This window comes from Neofelis nebulosa, chromosome 8 (genome assembly GCF_028018385.1).
Source record: "Neofelis nebulosa isolate mNeoNeb1 chromosome 8, mNeoNeb1.pri, whole genome shotgun sequence".
Lineage (NCBI taxonomy): Eukaryota > Metazoa > Chordata > Mammalia > Carnivora > Felidae > Neofelis > Neofelis nebulosa.
Genome location: NC_080789.1, coordinates 88,377,847 through 88,395,238, shown reverse-complemented (window position 1 = coordinate 88,395,238; position 17,392 = coordinate 88,377,847). Strand labels below are relative to the sequence as shown.

At 36.2% G+C, this 17,392-nt stretch overlaps 2 protein-coding genes across 7 annotated transcripts in view; one reads left to right on the top strand and one right to left on the bottom strand.

The window, feature by feature from the left end:
• SLCO1A2 (solute carrier organic anion transporter family member 1A2) overlaps window positions 1–13,509 on the bottom strand; it is a 125,974-nt gene extending 112,465 nt beyond the window's left edge. For 5 of the 6 annotated variants that reach the window (XM_058743478.1, XM_058743482.1, XM_058743481.1 and 2 more), the window contains exon 1: window positions 13,350–13,508. The gene's annotated coding sequence lies outside the window, so the exon portion shown is untranslated. Of the gene's footprint in view, window positions 1–13,349 lie in introns of all 6 variants that reach the window. The other variant, XM_058743485.1, reaches the window with a different exon arrangement.
• A 2,567-nt stretch (window positions 13,510–16,076) lies between these two features.
• LOC131519907 (non-histone chromosomal protein HMG-17-like) lies at window positions 16,077–16,954 on the top strand. The gene has a single exon (XM_058743487.1). The coding sequence runs from the start codon at window positions 16,509–16,511 to the stop codon at window positions 16,860–16,862; it is 354 nt and encodes a 117-aa protein (XP_058599470.1). The 5' UTR covers window positions 16,077–16,508; the 3' UTR covers window positions 16,863–16,954.
• The last annotated feature ends 438 nt before the right edge of the window (window positions 16,955–17,392 follow it).

The following is a 17,392-nucleotide window of genomic DNA, read 5'->3' as shown; positions in this document are numbered from 1 at the left end:
TGCTGACAGCCTGGATTCTGCTTGGGATTCTCTCTCTTTCTCTCTCTCTCTCTGCCCTTTTCCCACTCATGTTGTCTCTGTCTCTCTCAAAATAAATAAATTAATAAAAAAAAAAAACTTCTGGAAGTTCTCTTGAGCATTTTGAGAAACGTTATGCAATGAACATCTTACTTCTGTGAAGCCTGAATATCATTACCTAGCAATATTATGTAGAATACCTTTTGGTCAAGAGAAGGAAAGCTTGTGGGTCCAAAGCTCCTTAAGCTGAGTACAAAACAGACTTTTTAAATAAAGTAGGAGGAAGTATTCTTTGTCTACCAATTCTTCTTTACACACACACACACACACACACACACTATCCAAAGCTATGGAAAGATTCATCTTACACTCAGTGCATTTCTAGTAGACATTGTAGTGCTCACCAGTACCCTCTCTTTCCTGAACCTACAAGAGATTATAGTCTCAACCCTTTTGCATTTACATGAGGCCATTTGGCTAATTCTGGCCAAATATTAGCAAAGTGATATGTCATTTTCAGGCTGATCCAGCAGGTAAAAAGCCTACAGTTTTCAATCTTTTTTTCCTCTACTGCAGCAGTTCCTGATGAGGATGGACACATCCATCAGGTGGGAGCTCTGAGTGACTTCATGGAGAGCATTCCATTCTTGGACACGGAGTGTTATCAAGAAATAAACTTTTATAACTTATCTACAACCCACCATAATACAATGACCAAACTCTAACTTTTACTCAACCTAACAAACCTGCTTCTCCTATCGGCTTTATGAATAATAGCATAAGCATTCTCTCACTATAACTCAGTCTTGACATCTTAGAATTATCACCAATTGCTCAAATTCCTCACTCCACACATTCAAATCAGTTACCAGGACACATGTACTTGAAAGTCCCCTTGCTACTAAGGTATGTTTCTCCTTTCTTCTCCCATTGCCAATAATGTAACTTCAACCTCTTTACTGCAAGTCAGGACCCTACAGCAACCTGCAGATAGTTCTCCAAGGTCCAGTATTTTCTGCCATTCTATACACCAATGCCTAAAGCACATTTCTTACATCAGTCTTCTACACAGAAGTTTTAAAAGGCATGTTGTTAATCTACTAAAATCCATCAAATTCTTTAGCCTGACATTCAAGTCTCACCACAAACTAACCCCAGTCTTCTTTTCCAGCTATACTGCGTAGCATTTCACTTTATACATTTATTCCCTGTCAAACTCTGGTTGTTTTAGTTGTTCCTAAACTGATATCATCACATATCCTCTTCTTTTCCAGTCTCTGTCTCTTCCCTCCATTCCCTCTAAGCTGAAAAACTGTCCCCAGTGCAGCCTTTTTAAACCTTTTAATGACAAAGTCAAGAATCTTTCATCATTCTTTTCCTGAATATGATTTCTCCACCCACTGAGCTGCCATCACACTTTGAGGATATATTTCAGATTCAAAAGAAATACATTATTTTATATTATATCATTATTTGTATTAAAAATACTATGTTGTTATGTTGTTGCTGTCTTATTTGGGTAACTGACACATTTCTCTTCAACATTGCTAGGTTCCTAAGGGCAGAAACTAGGACTTAGTCTCCATTCCATGAATTTTCTATTTTACAATCAAGGAGCTTAAACCTATTTGCACATTCTGGAGAAAGGTAAGCTACTTGAACAATTTCCTTTTTCTGTTCTTGATATTGTTCTGGCACAGAGCTTAACAGTTTTTGTTTTCTGAAAATTACTTGACATTCACTTTTGGTATGGAATATACCTTACATAGACTAGAACATATTAATTATGGTTTTCTTGCCTTGATTTGAATTACTAAACACTTGGGAAATGAAATCCATCACCCAATAAAGTTAACATAGTATTACACAATTAAATATTTAAATTCCGTAAGATAACTATTGAAATAAAAATCCTAAATTTCCATATTAAGTGAGATTAAGTAACTTCCATAGAAAATGGGTCTTCTGGTGGAGTGGGACAGGAGCAAATGGCCATGATTCTCACCTTACTGTTTGAAAAATGCCTTTTCATTTGAAAAAGGATAAAATATGCTATCAACCTTCCCTTTCCCCTTATTATTGACTTAGACTATACACTGAATTCCTAAACAAAATTTGAATCTTTGCCTATTGCTTAAACTTTGAAAATTATTTATTGATCACTTTTGTGAGAATGTAGTGTATATTTGTCATTCCTATTCATGCGGCTCTTTAACCTATATCATTTGGAAAGTATACTAGCTGAAAGATCTCTACTTTGAAACATTTGATAGTGAATAATGAGATCTTCTGGACATCTCCAAAATGCTACTACTTATCTGATAATTATTTAAAGGGGTTTTTCATATACCTAGGCTTTATAATACAGTGCCAGTTTTCTACTGCTGAAGAAGTCACTGGGTAACGAAGTCCAGTTAAAAATTCCATTGTTGTTTCCAAGGCCCCTTCGTGTCTACAAATGGTGTGAAATGCACCTATGTTGGGTAAATAATGGCAGATTCTTTAAAAATTGCTGTCAAATTCTTCACTTCTTATTTGCATAGGAAAAAATGATGATTTCAGACCTGCTATTTCTTCACAATGACAGATGGGAGATTTGCATTTGTTCCACAGCAACACTCCTTGGAGTGATTAGGAGAGAGCTGATGACTATGTGTCCTCATTAGTGCCTTAAGATAGGAAAGCTAGATGGTCTGGAGTCATGTACACTTGTGTGACTAAGGTCAAATTACTTTGAACCTCTCTTTCCTCATATATGGCATGAAAAAATATTTCTGAGATTGGCTGTGAAGATGAAAAGAGATTGTATCATTAATGAAAACAGCTGGGATTTTTGGCTACAAATCTACTCTGCAATAAATGCTGGTTCTCTCCCTTTCCCCTTGGAGAGGAAGCCTCCTCTCTCCCTACAAATCATTTCCCACAAAGGCCACCTTGCCAGAGCACAATGACCTTGGGCTACACTTTGTAAGGGAGAGGTACCTGCCCACTGTAGAACTAAGCCAGGTGCTTGAGAGAGCATTTAACATGTTTTTATTTATTTTCTTAATAGCAGGTACTCTACCCTACATCTGAATGTCCCTATCTGTTTATCTACATCAGCTTATACTCGGTACAATTTAATTGATACCCATCGATTGCTAAGCACTCATTGCCTTCCTGTTTAGAGCTATATTTATGGCATGCTTACTAAGTGTCAGATGCTATTTTAAGTTTATTCACATCTATTATCTGACTAAATCCTCCTATGAAATAAATACTATTATTTCCAGTTTTAAAAGAAATAGCTCCTGGAGATGTAATGTGCAGTATGGTGACTATAGTTAATACTGTATTGTGTGGGACACCTGGGTGACTCAGTTAAGCTTCCAACTTTGGCTCAGGGCAAAACAGTTCACGAGTTCAAGCCCCATGACTGGCTCTGCACTGACAGCGTGGAGCCTGCTTCAAATTCTCTGTCTCTCTCTCTACCCCTTCCCTGCTTGCACTCTATCTCTCTCTCTCAAAAATAAACATTAAAAAAAAAATCACCTGTATTGTATATTTGAAAGGTGTTTTTAAAAAAGTAGATCTTAAATGTTCTCATCTTAAGAAAAAAACATTTCGGGGTTCTGGGTGGGTCAGTCGGTTAAGCATCCGACTTGGCCTCAGGTCATGATCTCAGTTCGTGGGGTCCAGCCTGCATCTGGCTCTGTGCTGACAGCTCAGAGCCTGGAGCCTGCTTCAGATTCTGTGTCTCCCTCTCTCTCTGCCCCTCTCTCGCTTGTGCTTTTTCTCTCTCAAAAAATAAACATTTAAAAAAAATTATAAAAAGATAAGAAAAAACATTTGTATCCATGTGTGATGATAGATATCAATTAGACATACTATGACAATCATTTCTCAATATATACATATATTGAATCATTATATTGTACACCTGAAACTAATATAATGTTATATGTCAATTATGTCTCAATAAAAAATACACTTAGTATCCCCATTTGCAAATGAAGAAACTGAGGCTGTTTGACCTTGAGAAAGTCACTTTACCTTCTGCCTCAGTTTGGACCAAATACAATCCAAGTCCCATAGCAGAGCCAAGGTATTAACCCAAATACTCATCATTCCACATGTTTGCTGAGGCCTGTTATATGCCATTCATAGTGCTTGGGATGTATTAGTAATCCAGACAAAATCCCTATCCTCATGGAATTTGCATCCTAGTTTTGGGGTGCTAGGTACAAGAGCTATGCTGTTAGCCACTATATTATATTGCTTCCCCCAACTTCAATTCCCTAAAAATTATTTCCTAATTTGCAAAACCATCATCTTGCTTTCACAGCCTAACAAACTAAACCACAAAGATTTTAAGGAAACAAAATATCTGGGCAGTATTAGAAAAAAAAGTATTTTCTAAGTACCATCTACACATACTCATATATACACGTGTATATATATATATATATATATATATATATGATTGTTAATTTTCAGAAAACTCTATGAGCCAAATATTGTTATACCATTTGCTGATAAAAATTAAGGAGCAAAAAATGAGCTGGCATAAAAATTTCATTCTGAAAAATAGATGATAATAATAAGGATTTCTTTGCTGTCTCAAAACAGCTGTATATTTCAAAATAAAGCGATTATTTCTTTAAAGAAAATAAAGCAACTTGTCCGGGATCACACAGTTAATAAGGGTCGTTACAATATTGGAACCCAGGTTTATCAGTCTCCAAAGTCCAGACAATTTCTCTACATCATGTCCAAACAAAAATATTTTTATTGTACTTCCACTATGTCCTGTGATTTATTTTATGTAGAACCTTGCCAAATCAGTTTGTCTTGGAACTGGATAAACAGGTCAGGCAAAAGAATAATAGGACAAAAATATCTTTTCAAAATATGAAGAACTTGTTTGATGTTAAGAATAACAATCATTACCCAGTATGAGATAGTTTTGCCTTGTTTTTTTTAAGGTTTCAACTGAAAGAAAGTTTGAAAAATCGAATATACTTATTAAATATGTCTAATACTGAAAGATTGCTTGTAGCTTATCTTGATTCCCACCCCTCACCAAATTCAACTTAGATTTTCATATTTAGTTTTCTATTGAGATTTTATTTCTTTGCTCTGTATACAACTACGAAAATTTTCTTTTATGGCTTAATGAAACTCTGCTGAGTGAATAGGCCTTCATTCAGTAGCCAATCTATTGAGGTTCTCCTATGAGGGTTCTCAGACTATATTTTTATCTTCATTGCTACCGCCTGTCTTTCATATTAATCTCTATATATTTCACACCTCACACTCACCCACCTCCACAACTTTGGTCATATAATTTACTGAACTTGTAGTCTTTCTTCACCCTTCGGAAATCTACCTCGAGGTTCTGCTAAAATCCACGTTTTCCGAGGAATCTCTCATGATGTTTTCAGCTCTCCTCTGAATTTGCATAGACTTTTATCTGTATTACTCTTCTGATACCAGTTTATTCAAACATTTACTCAGTCACTCAACAAATGATTATTTAGCTCACTTTGGTATTTGATAATACTTTCGTGGTTACAATTTCGAGGACATCTTGAGGAAGTTCCTAGTTTCTACTTTGCATTTTGGTTCGTATGACCAGGTGTTATTTCCTGATCTAGCCTGTAAACTAGCTGCAGACAAAGACATATGAGTCATCTCTGTAATTCCTGTAATATGTAAGCCCACTACTTGACATAACAGGCACTCAATATATGTTGTTAAATAAATGTACTCTATGCCTAATGAACAAATGAATGAATGAAACCTAATATAAAGTTATGATTTAATACAGTATGATAAAGTTGATACAGTATGGCAACTCCCACCTTTTGTAAACAGGGGATAATAATTGTAGGGTTTTATTATTAAAGAGTAGGAAGAAAATATGCATCTTGGGTGTTCCATCAGTGATAGCTATTACAGTCATGGCCACTGTACACAAAGAAAGAAACAATATTGGACCAACAAAAGTTGGTACTTTTGTTATTGATAGCAAACAAAAGGAATTTAAAAAGAGAGAGAGGGGGAGGAAAATGATAAAGGTAGATAACAAAAAGGGGCTCAAAACAATGTGGAGAAACATTCAAAGAAACAGAAAGGAAAATAGAATAATGACAATAATCTACCCAAATCCTAAATAGGATTTGTATCACAAGATGCCTTTCCTGCTCCAATAACCAATGCAAAGGCACTTGTCCTGCACAACCATGTCTAGAATTACAAAATTTTGACAGAGCCATACAAGATGCAGTTTCTGAGAATCCACCTCTTTGCTGAGAAAAACATTCCTTTTGTTTTTAGAACAAAGGTCATGATCAGTAAGAAGTGGCACACAAACCCTAATAAGGAAATCACAGACAATATAGAAAAAGCACATCTGGTAGAGTTTACCTGGGTTGGAAGTAGGTTAGAAGAGCAAGAGCAAATACTCAAACTTTTAAAGGCTGGAATTTAAGCAGCCAGAAATGTCACCACATATATAACAAACCATATATTAATAAGTTTAATACTTTTAAATTGAAATCATGGACAGTCACTGTAAAAAGGGAAATTAATTTTGTCAAAAACTTGTAGACATAGGTAAAAAAAATCTTTTATCTTCCAATGTAATTTTATCCTATAAATATGTGAATGTGGGGTCTGGGAAACTGAAATGCTGTAATAAGTAGTGTGAGCTTACCTGAGGGCTAGGAGCCTATGGCCCTACACACATATAAGTGTGATAAAACTGTTTGTGACAATTGACTTTCTTTTATTCGGTAAGTGCCTCCACTACCAGAAATATGAATAATCTGAATAAGCAACAGGTCTTGCTTGAGTAAAACCCCTACCCCAATTAACCCCCATAATTTTTTTACAATTTGAAATCTATTACTTTGCATTTTAAAGGCTTTTTAGCTTAAAAGTCCCTCAATAAAAGACAAATCTCTCTTGACAGAGAAATCCTTACTATCAAATAATACCCTAGATGAAGTACAGTACTGATTAGCTAATAACAAACCCTCGGAGAATAGAATCAGCACTTGAAGTCAAGAAAAAAAAGGTGGGCAGGAGGCTCAAGTTGCAAGGGGTAAAAAGGAGAAAGAATAGAAGGAAAAGACTTAAAGGGTCCTGGTTATTTTACAATTCCTCTGGTCAGGCTTTGGGACCTACATTCATTTGTAACCATTTTCTTGCACAGAGTTAGGCATGATCAGTGTTTAAAGCACTGATTCTACTTTGGCTATAAAGATCCTAAATGTGGGAAGCCTGAGTAGCTCAGTGAGTTGAGTGACAGCCTCTTGATTTTGGCTTAGATCAGGGTTGTGGAAGACCCACAGGAGCCAGCTTTAAGCCCTGCCTCGAGCCCTGAGCTCTGCTCAGCATGGAGCCTACTTGGGATTGTCTCTCTCTCTCTCTCTCCCTCTACCCCTCTCCCTTGCTCATTCTCATTCTCTCTTTCTCTTTCTCTCTCAAATAAAATAAGTAAATAAATAAATAAGATTTTTTTTTAAATATCCTAAATGTTGTTAGCCTGGGTCAGTGGAGTAGAGAAGGCTGACAGGACAAAGCAGGGAAAAGAGCAACACAATGGAAACCATTTGTTTCTCTGAAGCTTCCTCGGGGTTCCTCAGACAGGATTGAATCCTTGGGACTCTTTTTTCCCAGAGTCCCCCACCTACAAAAATGGAACTGGAAAGAGGCTACGAAACAGAACCAAGTTCTTTGAGGACCAGGACATTAAATGCCAGTTTCTGGAGCTTTCTTTGAATTTGAGTTTATAATTAGCAGATGTCTATACCCAAGAGATATTGCTCTAGGTGTGTTCAACTTCCATAATAGAAAAGTAAAATCAATCATTTGAAGGATGTCCTATCATTATGTTGAAAAACAAAAACTCATCAGGACTCTGGAAGCTACTACAGTGAGGTTACTGGTGTGGTGGGAAGGGTGGGTTTTGGAATCAGGCTGACCTTTGTTAGGATCCTGGTTCTTTTCGAAACTTTGAAAACATTTCGTAGTTTCTTTAACCTCAATTCCTTCATTAATATATGAAAAAGATAATCTATTCTGTAGAGATGAAAGGATAGAGATAATGCATGGAAATCACTTAGTATATAATTATACCTGGCTATACTACATTTGGCAACTTTGAGCTGTGATTATTATTAGCTCAATTCCAAGATACGGCCTTGACCAGATCATGAGGTATTAAATACTGATACAACTTCACTCTGTTCACGTTTGGCTGCACCTTGATTCTAAGACTTCCAGGTAAAAAATAAGAAAACAGTAAACTCAAATCAGGATGCTTAGGAGACCCTACAGCTACAGCTGAGAAAAGTTGTGAGTGTAGGATTCGTCTTCTAGAGCCTATTCAAATATAGAGAAGACCCATTTGTTCTTCATCATCATGAACATCCTCATACAACAATCTAACGAACGCTTGACTGTGGCTGTTTTAGCCCATCATGTGCTCAGGTACTTAACCATCCTTTACGTCTACACATCTCTAGCACATGCTGCCCTTTTGGTATATTTGCGTTTAAGAGCAGAATCACCTAAAACGGATAATGTGCTGCTCTACCAAATGAGCTTAGTCACTGTGACCAGTAATCTGAGCTAAATTGTTTTTCCAACTGTAATACAGGAAAGCATCAGGACAAAATGTTTACATATCTAAAAATAGTCATAACACATACAGTTACATTTTACTACAAGTTTTTATCTGGAACTTTGCCTCACAAAAGCTAAGGCGTTATTACCACTTACCTTTCTTTTTAGCCTTTTCTAGGAATGAATACTTAAAACTTAATTTAGCTGATAGAAATACACAAAAACGTGATTATGAGTTGCATATACAGATGAGATTATTAAGAAGTTAAGATCCAATATTGATGTAAGAGGTTAGCAAATGATCAGGGTCCCATCTGGAAAACAGAAACATGGAACATAGTCTACCCTCTGTCCTTTCCTTATGTATGTAAACAATTTATTCTGTCAGATAAATATGGCAAAAGATGGGATAGCAAGATCAAAGATTTGTTCACTACTCAAATATATATTTCTGACATTGTAGTTCATAGTGAATTTAGATATTAAGTAGTCCTATAATTGTCCCCAATTGCTGGACTTTAACGTCAAGATTCACAGCATAAAGGAGTACATAAACCACAATGTGTCACTAGCAAATGAAGAAAAAATAACATTCATACATAAATAAAAGAATATGGATGTGAAAGGAAACCAGGATGTCTTTACAATGAGGTATTTCCTATGGGTTTTTCACAGTTTTATTTCATTAGCTGTTTTTCCATTGAGAATGTAAATAAAAGTTATACAGTTTGGTGATCGCTGGATTGCCATATTATATCCTCATAAAGTATATGAAGTCATATATTATTACTGACAAAAATATTTATAATTTATAAGACAAAAATGTTGGTGAACCAAACTAATATAGAACCCATTCTACTTTCTCTCATTCTTTTCCTGGATTACAAATATGATGCGATTTACATTACATATTAGATGACATTTTGTAGCACCTAAGCTCCCACTGCCATATCTGAATTAATTCTAATTTTTAAACCCAAGTAACCTGAATACCTCTGATTTTCCAGAACTGCTAAAGGACCATCTAGGTAGATCTTGTCAGGCTTTCTAGAATTGACTCAAATAGGGATGTATAAATCTTCTTGGTGGATCCTGAAAAGATTAGACATCCACATGGCATGTAATGAAAAAGGAGACAAATGATGCAAAGTACTTGTCAGAAAGCCTGACACATTATAAGTTTCAATAATTGGTAGCTCTTGCTGCCTCTGTTGCTAGACAAAATGACTAAAAAGCTGTCAAGCTTGAGCTTCATCTTATCCTGTTCTGCATTTGAATAGCTGTATTAAGTAACTTTTTTTTAAAGTAATGTCTGCACCCAATGCAGAGCTTAAACACATGACCCCAGGATCAAGCATTTCATGTTCTACTGACTGAGCCAGCCAGGTACCCCTGTAACTCTTGAGATATTTTCTACATTCTGTCCTCATTTCAGTATAGGACATGCAATTCTATTTATATCCTGTCTTTTAAAAAACAAATGGCTATTTTGGAGACTTAAAATACTATATAAATCTCTGAAATTATCATCATTACTATAAATGATAATTCCACTTAGAAAACAACTCCCTTTATAACGTGGCCCAAGTTTGAGTCACATGCTTCAACTGTCCTTACTAATCCCTATCCTGTGGAATTGATGACATACTTGTAAAGCTAAATCTATTCTCATGATTCATAAAGATGTCTTTAGGTTAAATGGTAAAATACTACATATGTGTAGAAAATACTTCAGTAGAGCAACTAGCAACAGTATACTGAAGTAAAGGGAAGGTTGAAGGCAGGCAAATATATAATCCTGGTGTCTTTCTGAGAAGAAGGCCAATGTTTACTGAAAGGGATGTGTTGTTGAAAAAAGACTTTAAAATTTAAATAATCCACCCTATTATTTACATTAGAAATTGATCACAAGTACAAATCCCTTGAACAAATGGTCTTTATAACATCAGAGAATAAGCCTTATTCTTCTCCCTCCACTGACTATAAAATGTATTTTATGGGACCTGTTCTTCTCCTGATACTAAGTGGAATTTCAGTTTGCACTACTTTCTGTTGACTTTCAAAAGAAAAATAAAAGCCCTCTGGTCACATTAGTCTCACAAAAATGACTTCGAACTTCATTTAAACTGAAGCTTCTTTCCTCCCACTACAACATATCCAAATCTTCCAGGTGGGAAAAAGGGTTCAGGTAGTTTGTTTATGCTCTGCTCTAGCTTCTCCTGGCCTCTCTCCCTAGCCCCACTGCAGCTCTTCCCACACAGTGAAGCAAGGCTGCTTCTGTGTCCTCCGGAGTTGAAACTTGGTGTGGGAAGTTAAAGAGGCAGGTAATGTCATTTTTTCTTTCTCTGGCCTAGAGAGCAATTTAAAACAGACTCTCCCGGCCATTTCTGTGGGTCTTTGGAGATGTTACCCTTCATTTGTGATCTCTAATGTGCAGTATCTTCGGTGGGGTAAATGCACTTCCTCTGACTAGTCACACACAAGTTCTCCTTCAAATTTTTACCTGTAGGACACACTTTTAGCCTCTCTACTCATGTCTCATCATTGCTCCATATAATCCAATTAGCCAGACTTAAGACAGACCCAAACCAGTTGACCCACCCTTGACTGGGATGTTGCTCCTTTTCAAATGTAGCCCTTGCTTCCTTCCACCTCCTGGCAGGAGGATCCACCTCTGCTCTTTGCCTTCTAGACTTTTTAGCAGGAATCAGACCAGTCTCTGAATCCTCCAAACTGTAGAGGACAAATATAAAGCACTCTGAGCAAACCTCTAAAATCATGCTCACTAAGCTTGAGGTTGGGCAAAACAATGTCTTTGCCCTGAAATTGAAAAGGATGGTAGGCACCTGCCATAGGAGATGCTAAAATCTTCTGTAGCATTAATGTGATTCAAAGAGTAAGTCATGAGCAAAAAAGCAGGCAAACAAGTCTCTGGCACAGACTGAGTCCATAACTAGATCCAATAAAATTGAAAATGTAATATATGATAAATACTTCAGGGACGCCTGGGTGGCTCAGTTGGTTAGGTGTCCGACTTCAGCTCAGGTCATAATCTCACGGTTCATGGGTTCGAGCCCAGCATCAGGCTCTGTGCTGACAGCTCAGAGCCTGGAGCCTGTTTCAGATTCTGTGTCTTCCTCTCTCTCTGCCCCTTCCCCACTTGTGCTCTGTCTCCGTCTCAAAAATAAATAAACATTTAAAAAAAGATAAATACTTCAATAATAGTTCATCAGGAAAAAAATATATCTTGTGTAATAAATGATATTGTATCATAATTAGATCTCCTTCTGGAAAGAAAATAGACTGTTAGCCCTCCCTAATGTCATGTTCAAAAGTGAAAAGAGCAATAGATTGAAGATTTAATGTAAAAAATGAAAATATTTTTTAAAAGTAGGAGTGTTAGGATTGGGAAAAAACTCTTCCAAAAAGAAAAAAAAAAACCAAGAAACAATAATGGAAAAAATTTAGAGTTGACTTCATAATGATGCAAATTACACAAAGGCCAAAAAGTACCATAAGTAAGGTTAAAAAAAAAAAAAGAAGAAAGAAAGAAAGAGAAAGAGATAGAGGAAAGATTTGAAATATATACAAGAGGCAGAGGTTTATATCTCTAATGTGAAAAAAGAACTCTTACAAATTGACAAGAAAAGAGACAAACATGGGTATGAGCTGGGGTTCATAAAAGAGGAAATGCAATGGCCCAAAAAATTTATAAAAAGCTTTTTGTAAAAGAATGTCAAATCTCACTAATAGCTAAGGAAATGCAACTTAGCACAACACAATATTCTCATTTATTAATATAATAAATTAAAAAATTTATGGAAATTTCTAATATTTAATCAAATTAGGTATAAAAATGGTAAGTTGTGAATTGCAGGGTGCAATGGTTCTGTAATTTCCCTTTTGGAAATCTGTTCTCTAGAAATGGACATGTTTCTTTCTAAGGAGATACAGGCCAAGAATGATTTAGATATTTCATGGTACACAGTTGAATGAATACAGCAACAAGGTAAGTCACATATATAATGATGATTCTATTCATGTGAATAAAAGTAGGGGGAACATTTGTATATAAATATGTATAATTATATATGATATATGTATATTTTATGTGACTATAGGAAGAAATGTAAAAAGATATATACCAAATTGACTTTTTCTTTTTATACTATTTGTGTCATCTGGCTTTATTAAAAATATAACTCTCACTTTTGAATTTTTAAAGAAAACACCCGTGTGTGTGTGTGTGTGTGTGTGTGTGTTGTATGTGTATAATATAGACAGCTAATGCTCTAGGATTTCATGGGAGAGAGACAGGGATATGGAGAACATGGAGCTTGATCAGAACTAGAAGGATGGGTTTGGAGGAACCAGATAAACAAAAAGAAGTCTTTCAGACCATGGGCAAAACAAGAGGAAAGCAGTATTATCCAGAATCATTTAGATTCACTTCAAATGCTCCAAATCACTTATAACTGCATATTTAGAAAAAATCCAAGTATATATCCATATATTTGTGAGTGAACAAGCAATATTATTATAATTACATGATCCTGCATTACACAGAATTCTTGTCACTACCAGAAAATTATAGACAAGATAATTAGAAAACCCAAAGAGTCTTATATTTCCGAGTATTAAATTGGCCTTATATTTTTTTCTAAGCAAAAATAACTGAAATGCACTCACAACAACCCAAGTCAATGAACTCCCTTTACCTTAGCATTCACCATCATCTCCATTCACTGCTGCTTCTACACTTGTGTAAGATCATCACAGTTTTTTAAAAGTACACATTGAGTAACCAATATGTATAACACTCTGCACACATGTAAGCTGGAACTTCCTGTCCCGCAGAGAATCAGAGTTATAAATAAAGGGATCTTTGTTTATATAACTTTTAATCCTTTGATAAAGTTTCTTTGCTCTGAGGGTTACGTAAAACAGGTTAAAGAAAAGATTAATCACTTGGAAACAGAGGCTCCTCTCCCTGGCTGTTTTTTCTTAAGTTAACTCTTATATGGTTGTGGTTCAGACTATAGCATTGTATTAAAAGAGTAAAGAAAAACTCAGTGAGTACATAATAAGTTAAATAATAAGTACTTAACTTTCTTAGACTTCAGTATTTTTCTTTGTATATTAACAAATCTTTTGTAAATCAAAGAATTGCTTACTGATTTACTCATGTATTGAACAAACTTAATATGTTGAGCATTAGTTCAATTCTGGGTAACTGGATAACCTAAGAAAAGATGATACCAAAATAGGAATAAACTTGGAGCAATGCTGTGGATAGGACCATTCATTTCTATCAAACATTGATTTTCTCCCGTCAGCCACCAACATTTCCAAACAGTAGGCCGATGGGAGAAAAACAATGATTACAAGTTATTCCATTGGTAACTTGCCAGCCAGATCGAGTGAGTGAAAGATTAGCTATGTCATGTGCTGAGGTGGTCAGATCCAGGTAAAATTCAGGATGAAGTGGAAAGGATGGTTTGGATTAACATAAAACAAATGCTATGGAATGTTTACAAGCACCAGCTAAACCAGCTCCAGCACTGATGAGTTGTGTTCTTGGACAAGATCATTAGCTTCGTTTTTTTAACCTATGCTAAGGGATAATTATAGCATCTACCTCAAATAATTGATGTGATTATTGTTCTTTCATTCAACAAACATTTGCTTAAGTGCCTACTCTATGCAAAATACTATCCTAGGTGGTAAGAAGTCATAGGCATTGTTTGTTCTGACTGAAGGAAGGAAGATATAAGCAAGTCAACATAATAAGATTTAGAGAGAATATTTCCCCCTCACTAGGCCTATTTAATAAATATATTTTAAAAACTATAAAGGGCTGGGAGAGAGGCTGGATCAAGATTGGACTTATCAATGCTTTCAGAACCCAGGATGTCTTTCTGAGGCCAATCTACGAGTTCTGTCTACACCTTCATTGCCTATGTACTTATAAGTTTGAATCTGTTTGGAAACAAAAGTAGGTTTAATTCTGCCAGCCATTCAGACTTGTTTTAAGATAGCTTTGGGGATCTTTGAACACATTGTTTTCATCCTCATTTTTAAAGTGAGTGACTGTGCTCTGTCTTGTCTGTAAGTACCACCAACCCCATGCATGTGGACACACACACACACACACACACACACGCTGAAAGGGTGGCCTACTTTCCTGATTCATGTGCCTTCCTGCCTAGAACTTTTATCTGGCAACTTATAGGACCAGCATCTTCAACATGGTACACTGGATTTTCACCTGCAGGGAAGGGATTGGAAATCTTCGTTAGTGAACGGTTTCTCCAGTGGACTCACCAGCAAAGTGTGGAGGAACATATGCACAGGTCTTTGGGTGCAACAAAGCATATGGTAAAATACTACTGCATGTTAAGAAGTCACATTAAATGTTGTAAGCAGAGGCAGGGGCAGCAGTGACAGTATAAAGGGCTTCTGTATTTCACTGCTGCTGAAGGAGGGATGATGATCTTGGATAAATATTTATTCAAAGAGGAGACATCCAAAAATAACTGAGAAGTCTCCTTTAAACTCTTTTTACTGTTTACTTCCCTCAAGTCCTCATCTCTAACTTGCAGCAATGGAGATAGTGTTTCTTGGTAATTCCACTATAAAGATTCCTATAGCCTGGATCAGAGGGTTATGTTTCTTCTCACGTTGGAAGATGTAGCACCCGTGAAGGGATAACTCATTAAACTCTAAGTTCTGACCTAGACACCATCTCACCACGCTGGCAAGGATGCTGTATTGATACCTGTTCCCCCACTATAAGGTATCCATATTAACCATTGCATGGATAGGATTGAACAGAGCTCAGCAAAGTACGCATTGGGGCCAAATCTGGCCTGCCACTTGTTTTTGAGTTTTATTGGAACACAGCTGCACTCAGCCATTTACATTTTATCCATGGCTGCTATTAATGACAGCTTTGAATAGTTGTGACAGTGATCATAGAGCCTGCAAAGCCTAAAATGTTTACTGTTTAGCCCTTTACAGTATAGGTTAGCTGACTCCCAGTATAGAATAATGCTCCTGGTAACAGCAATGCCAGTTTGGTGTCATGTCAGCAAAATTTCTGATAAAAATTGGACTTAGAGCTATACAGATACCAACATGAAATGTTGAAATGAATCCATGTGTGGCTAATGACGAACTACCATCTTTGCCTTTGAAAATAAGCTTTGAGATCATGGTTATATCACAGAATTGTACAGTTCAGAAACTTCCTTCAGAATCTGCACCTCCTGATTATCTCTCTCTGAACTTTAAACTATTTATGTGTGTTCTCTTCACTCCGTTGCACATGTTCTTTCCTCTCAGTGAGCACTGGTTAGTCAGGTAGTTCCCCATGACTTTTAAAAATCATGTGGCTTATCATTAAAATCATGTGGATTTAAATAGTATTTATTTATTTTTTAATGTTTTTATTTAGATCCAAGTTACTTAACACAGTGTAATATTATTTTCAGGTGCACAATTTAGTGATTTAACACTTATCTACAACATCTGGTGCTCATTACAATAAATGCCCTTCTTAGTCCCCATCACATATTTAATCAATCCCCCCCTCCAATCTCCCCTCTGGTAACCATCATTTTGTTCTCTATAGCCAAGAGTCTGTTTCTTGGTTTGTCTCTCTCTCTTCTTCCTCTTGATCATTTCTTTTGTTTCTTAAATTCCACATATGAGTGAAATCATATGGTATTTGTCTTTCTCTGCTGACTTATTTCACTTAGCATAATAGTCTCTAGCTCCATCCACATCGTTACAAATGGCAAGATTTCATTCTTTTTTATGGATGAGTAATATTCTATTATATATTCTATTCTTTCTATATACTCCATTATATTCATATGTACATAAAAGAGCAGTGTGAAGAAGTGGGGGCAAGAATGACCCCCAGACTGGCCAAAGCCCACACACCACTTCATCCATGTGCCCAGTGCCTATGTCCTACCACTGTCACCACTATGCCCAAGAGAAAGGCTGAAGGGGATGCTAAAGGAGATAAAGCCAAGGTGAAGGATAAGCCACAGAGAAGATCTGCAAAGTTATCTGCTAAACCTATTCCTCCAAATCCAGAGCCCAAACCTAAAAAGGCCCCTGTAAAGAAAGGAGAAAAGATTCCCGGAGGAAAAAGAGGAAAAGCTGATGCTGGCAAATATGGGAGTAACCCTGCAGAAAATGGAGATGCCAAAACAGACTAGACACAGAAAGCTGAAGGTGCTGGAGATGCCAAGTGAAGTGTGTGCATTTTTGATAACTGTGTACTTCTGGTAACTGTACAGCTTGACATCTATTTTTTATCAATTTTTTATCTATTTTTATCAAGTTTTATAAAAACGTAGCATACACACACACACACACACATATATATATATATATATATATATATATATATATGGCATCTTCTTTATCCATTCATGGTTGCAATAACTTCTTACTAGATATGTCTCCTGAGGCAAGGGAAACAAAGGTGAAAAATAAACTACTGGGATTTCATCAAAATAAAGGCTTCTGCACAGCAAAGGAAACAGTCAACAAAACTGAAAGGCAACCTGCAGAATGAGAGAAGATATTTGAGAATGACATATCTGATAAAGGGTTAGTATCCAAAATATGGAAATAACTTATAAAACTTAACCCCCCAAATAATCTGATTTTAAAAATTGGACAGAGGACATGAACATTTTTCCAAAGAAGACATACACCTGACCAGCAGACACATGAAAAGACT

What these genes read in the sequence shown, in the direction of transcription:
- LOC131519907 (XM_058743487.1), top strand. Translation starts at nt 16,509, where the DNA reads ATGTACATAAAAGAGCAGTGTGAAGAAGTGGGGGCAAGAATGACCCCC.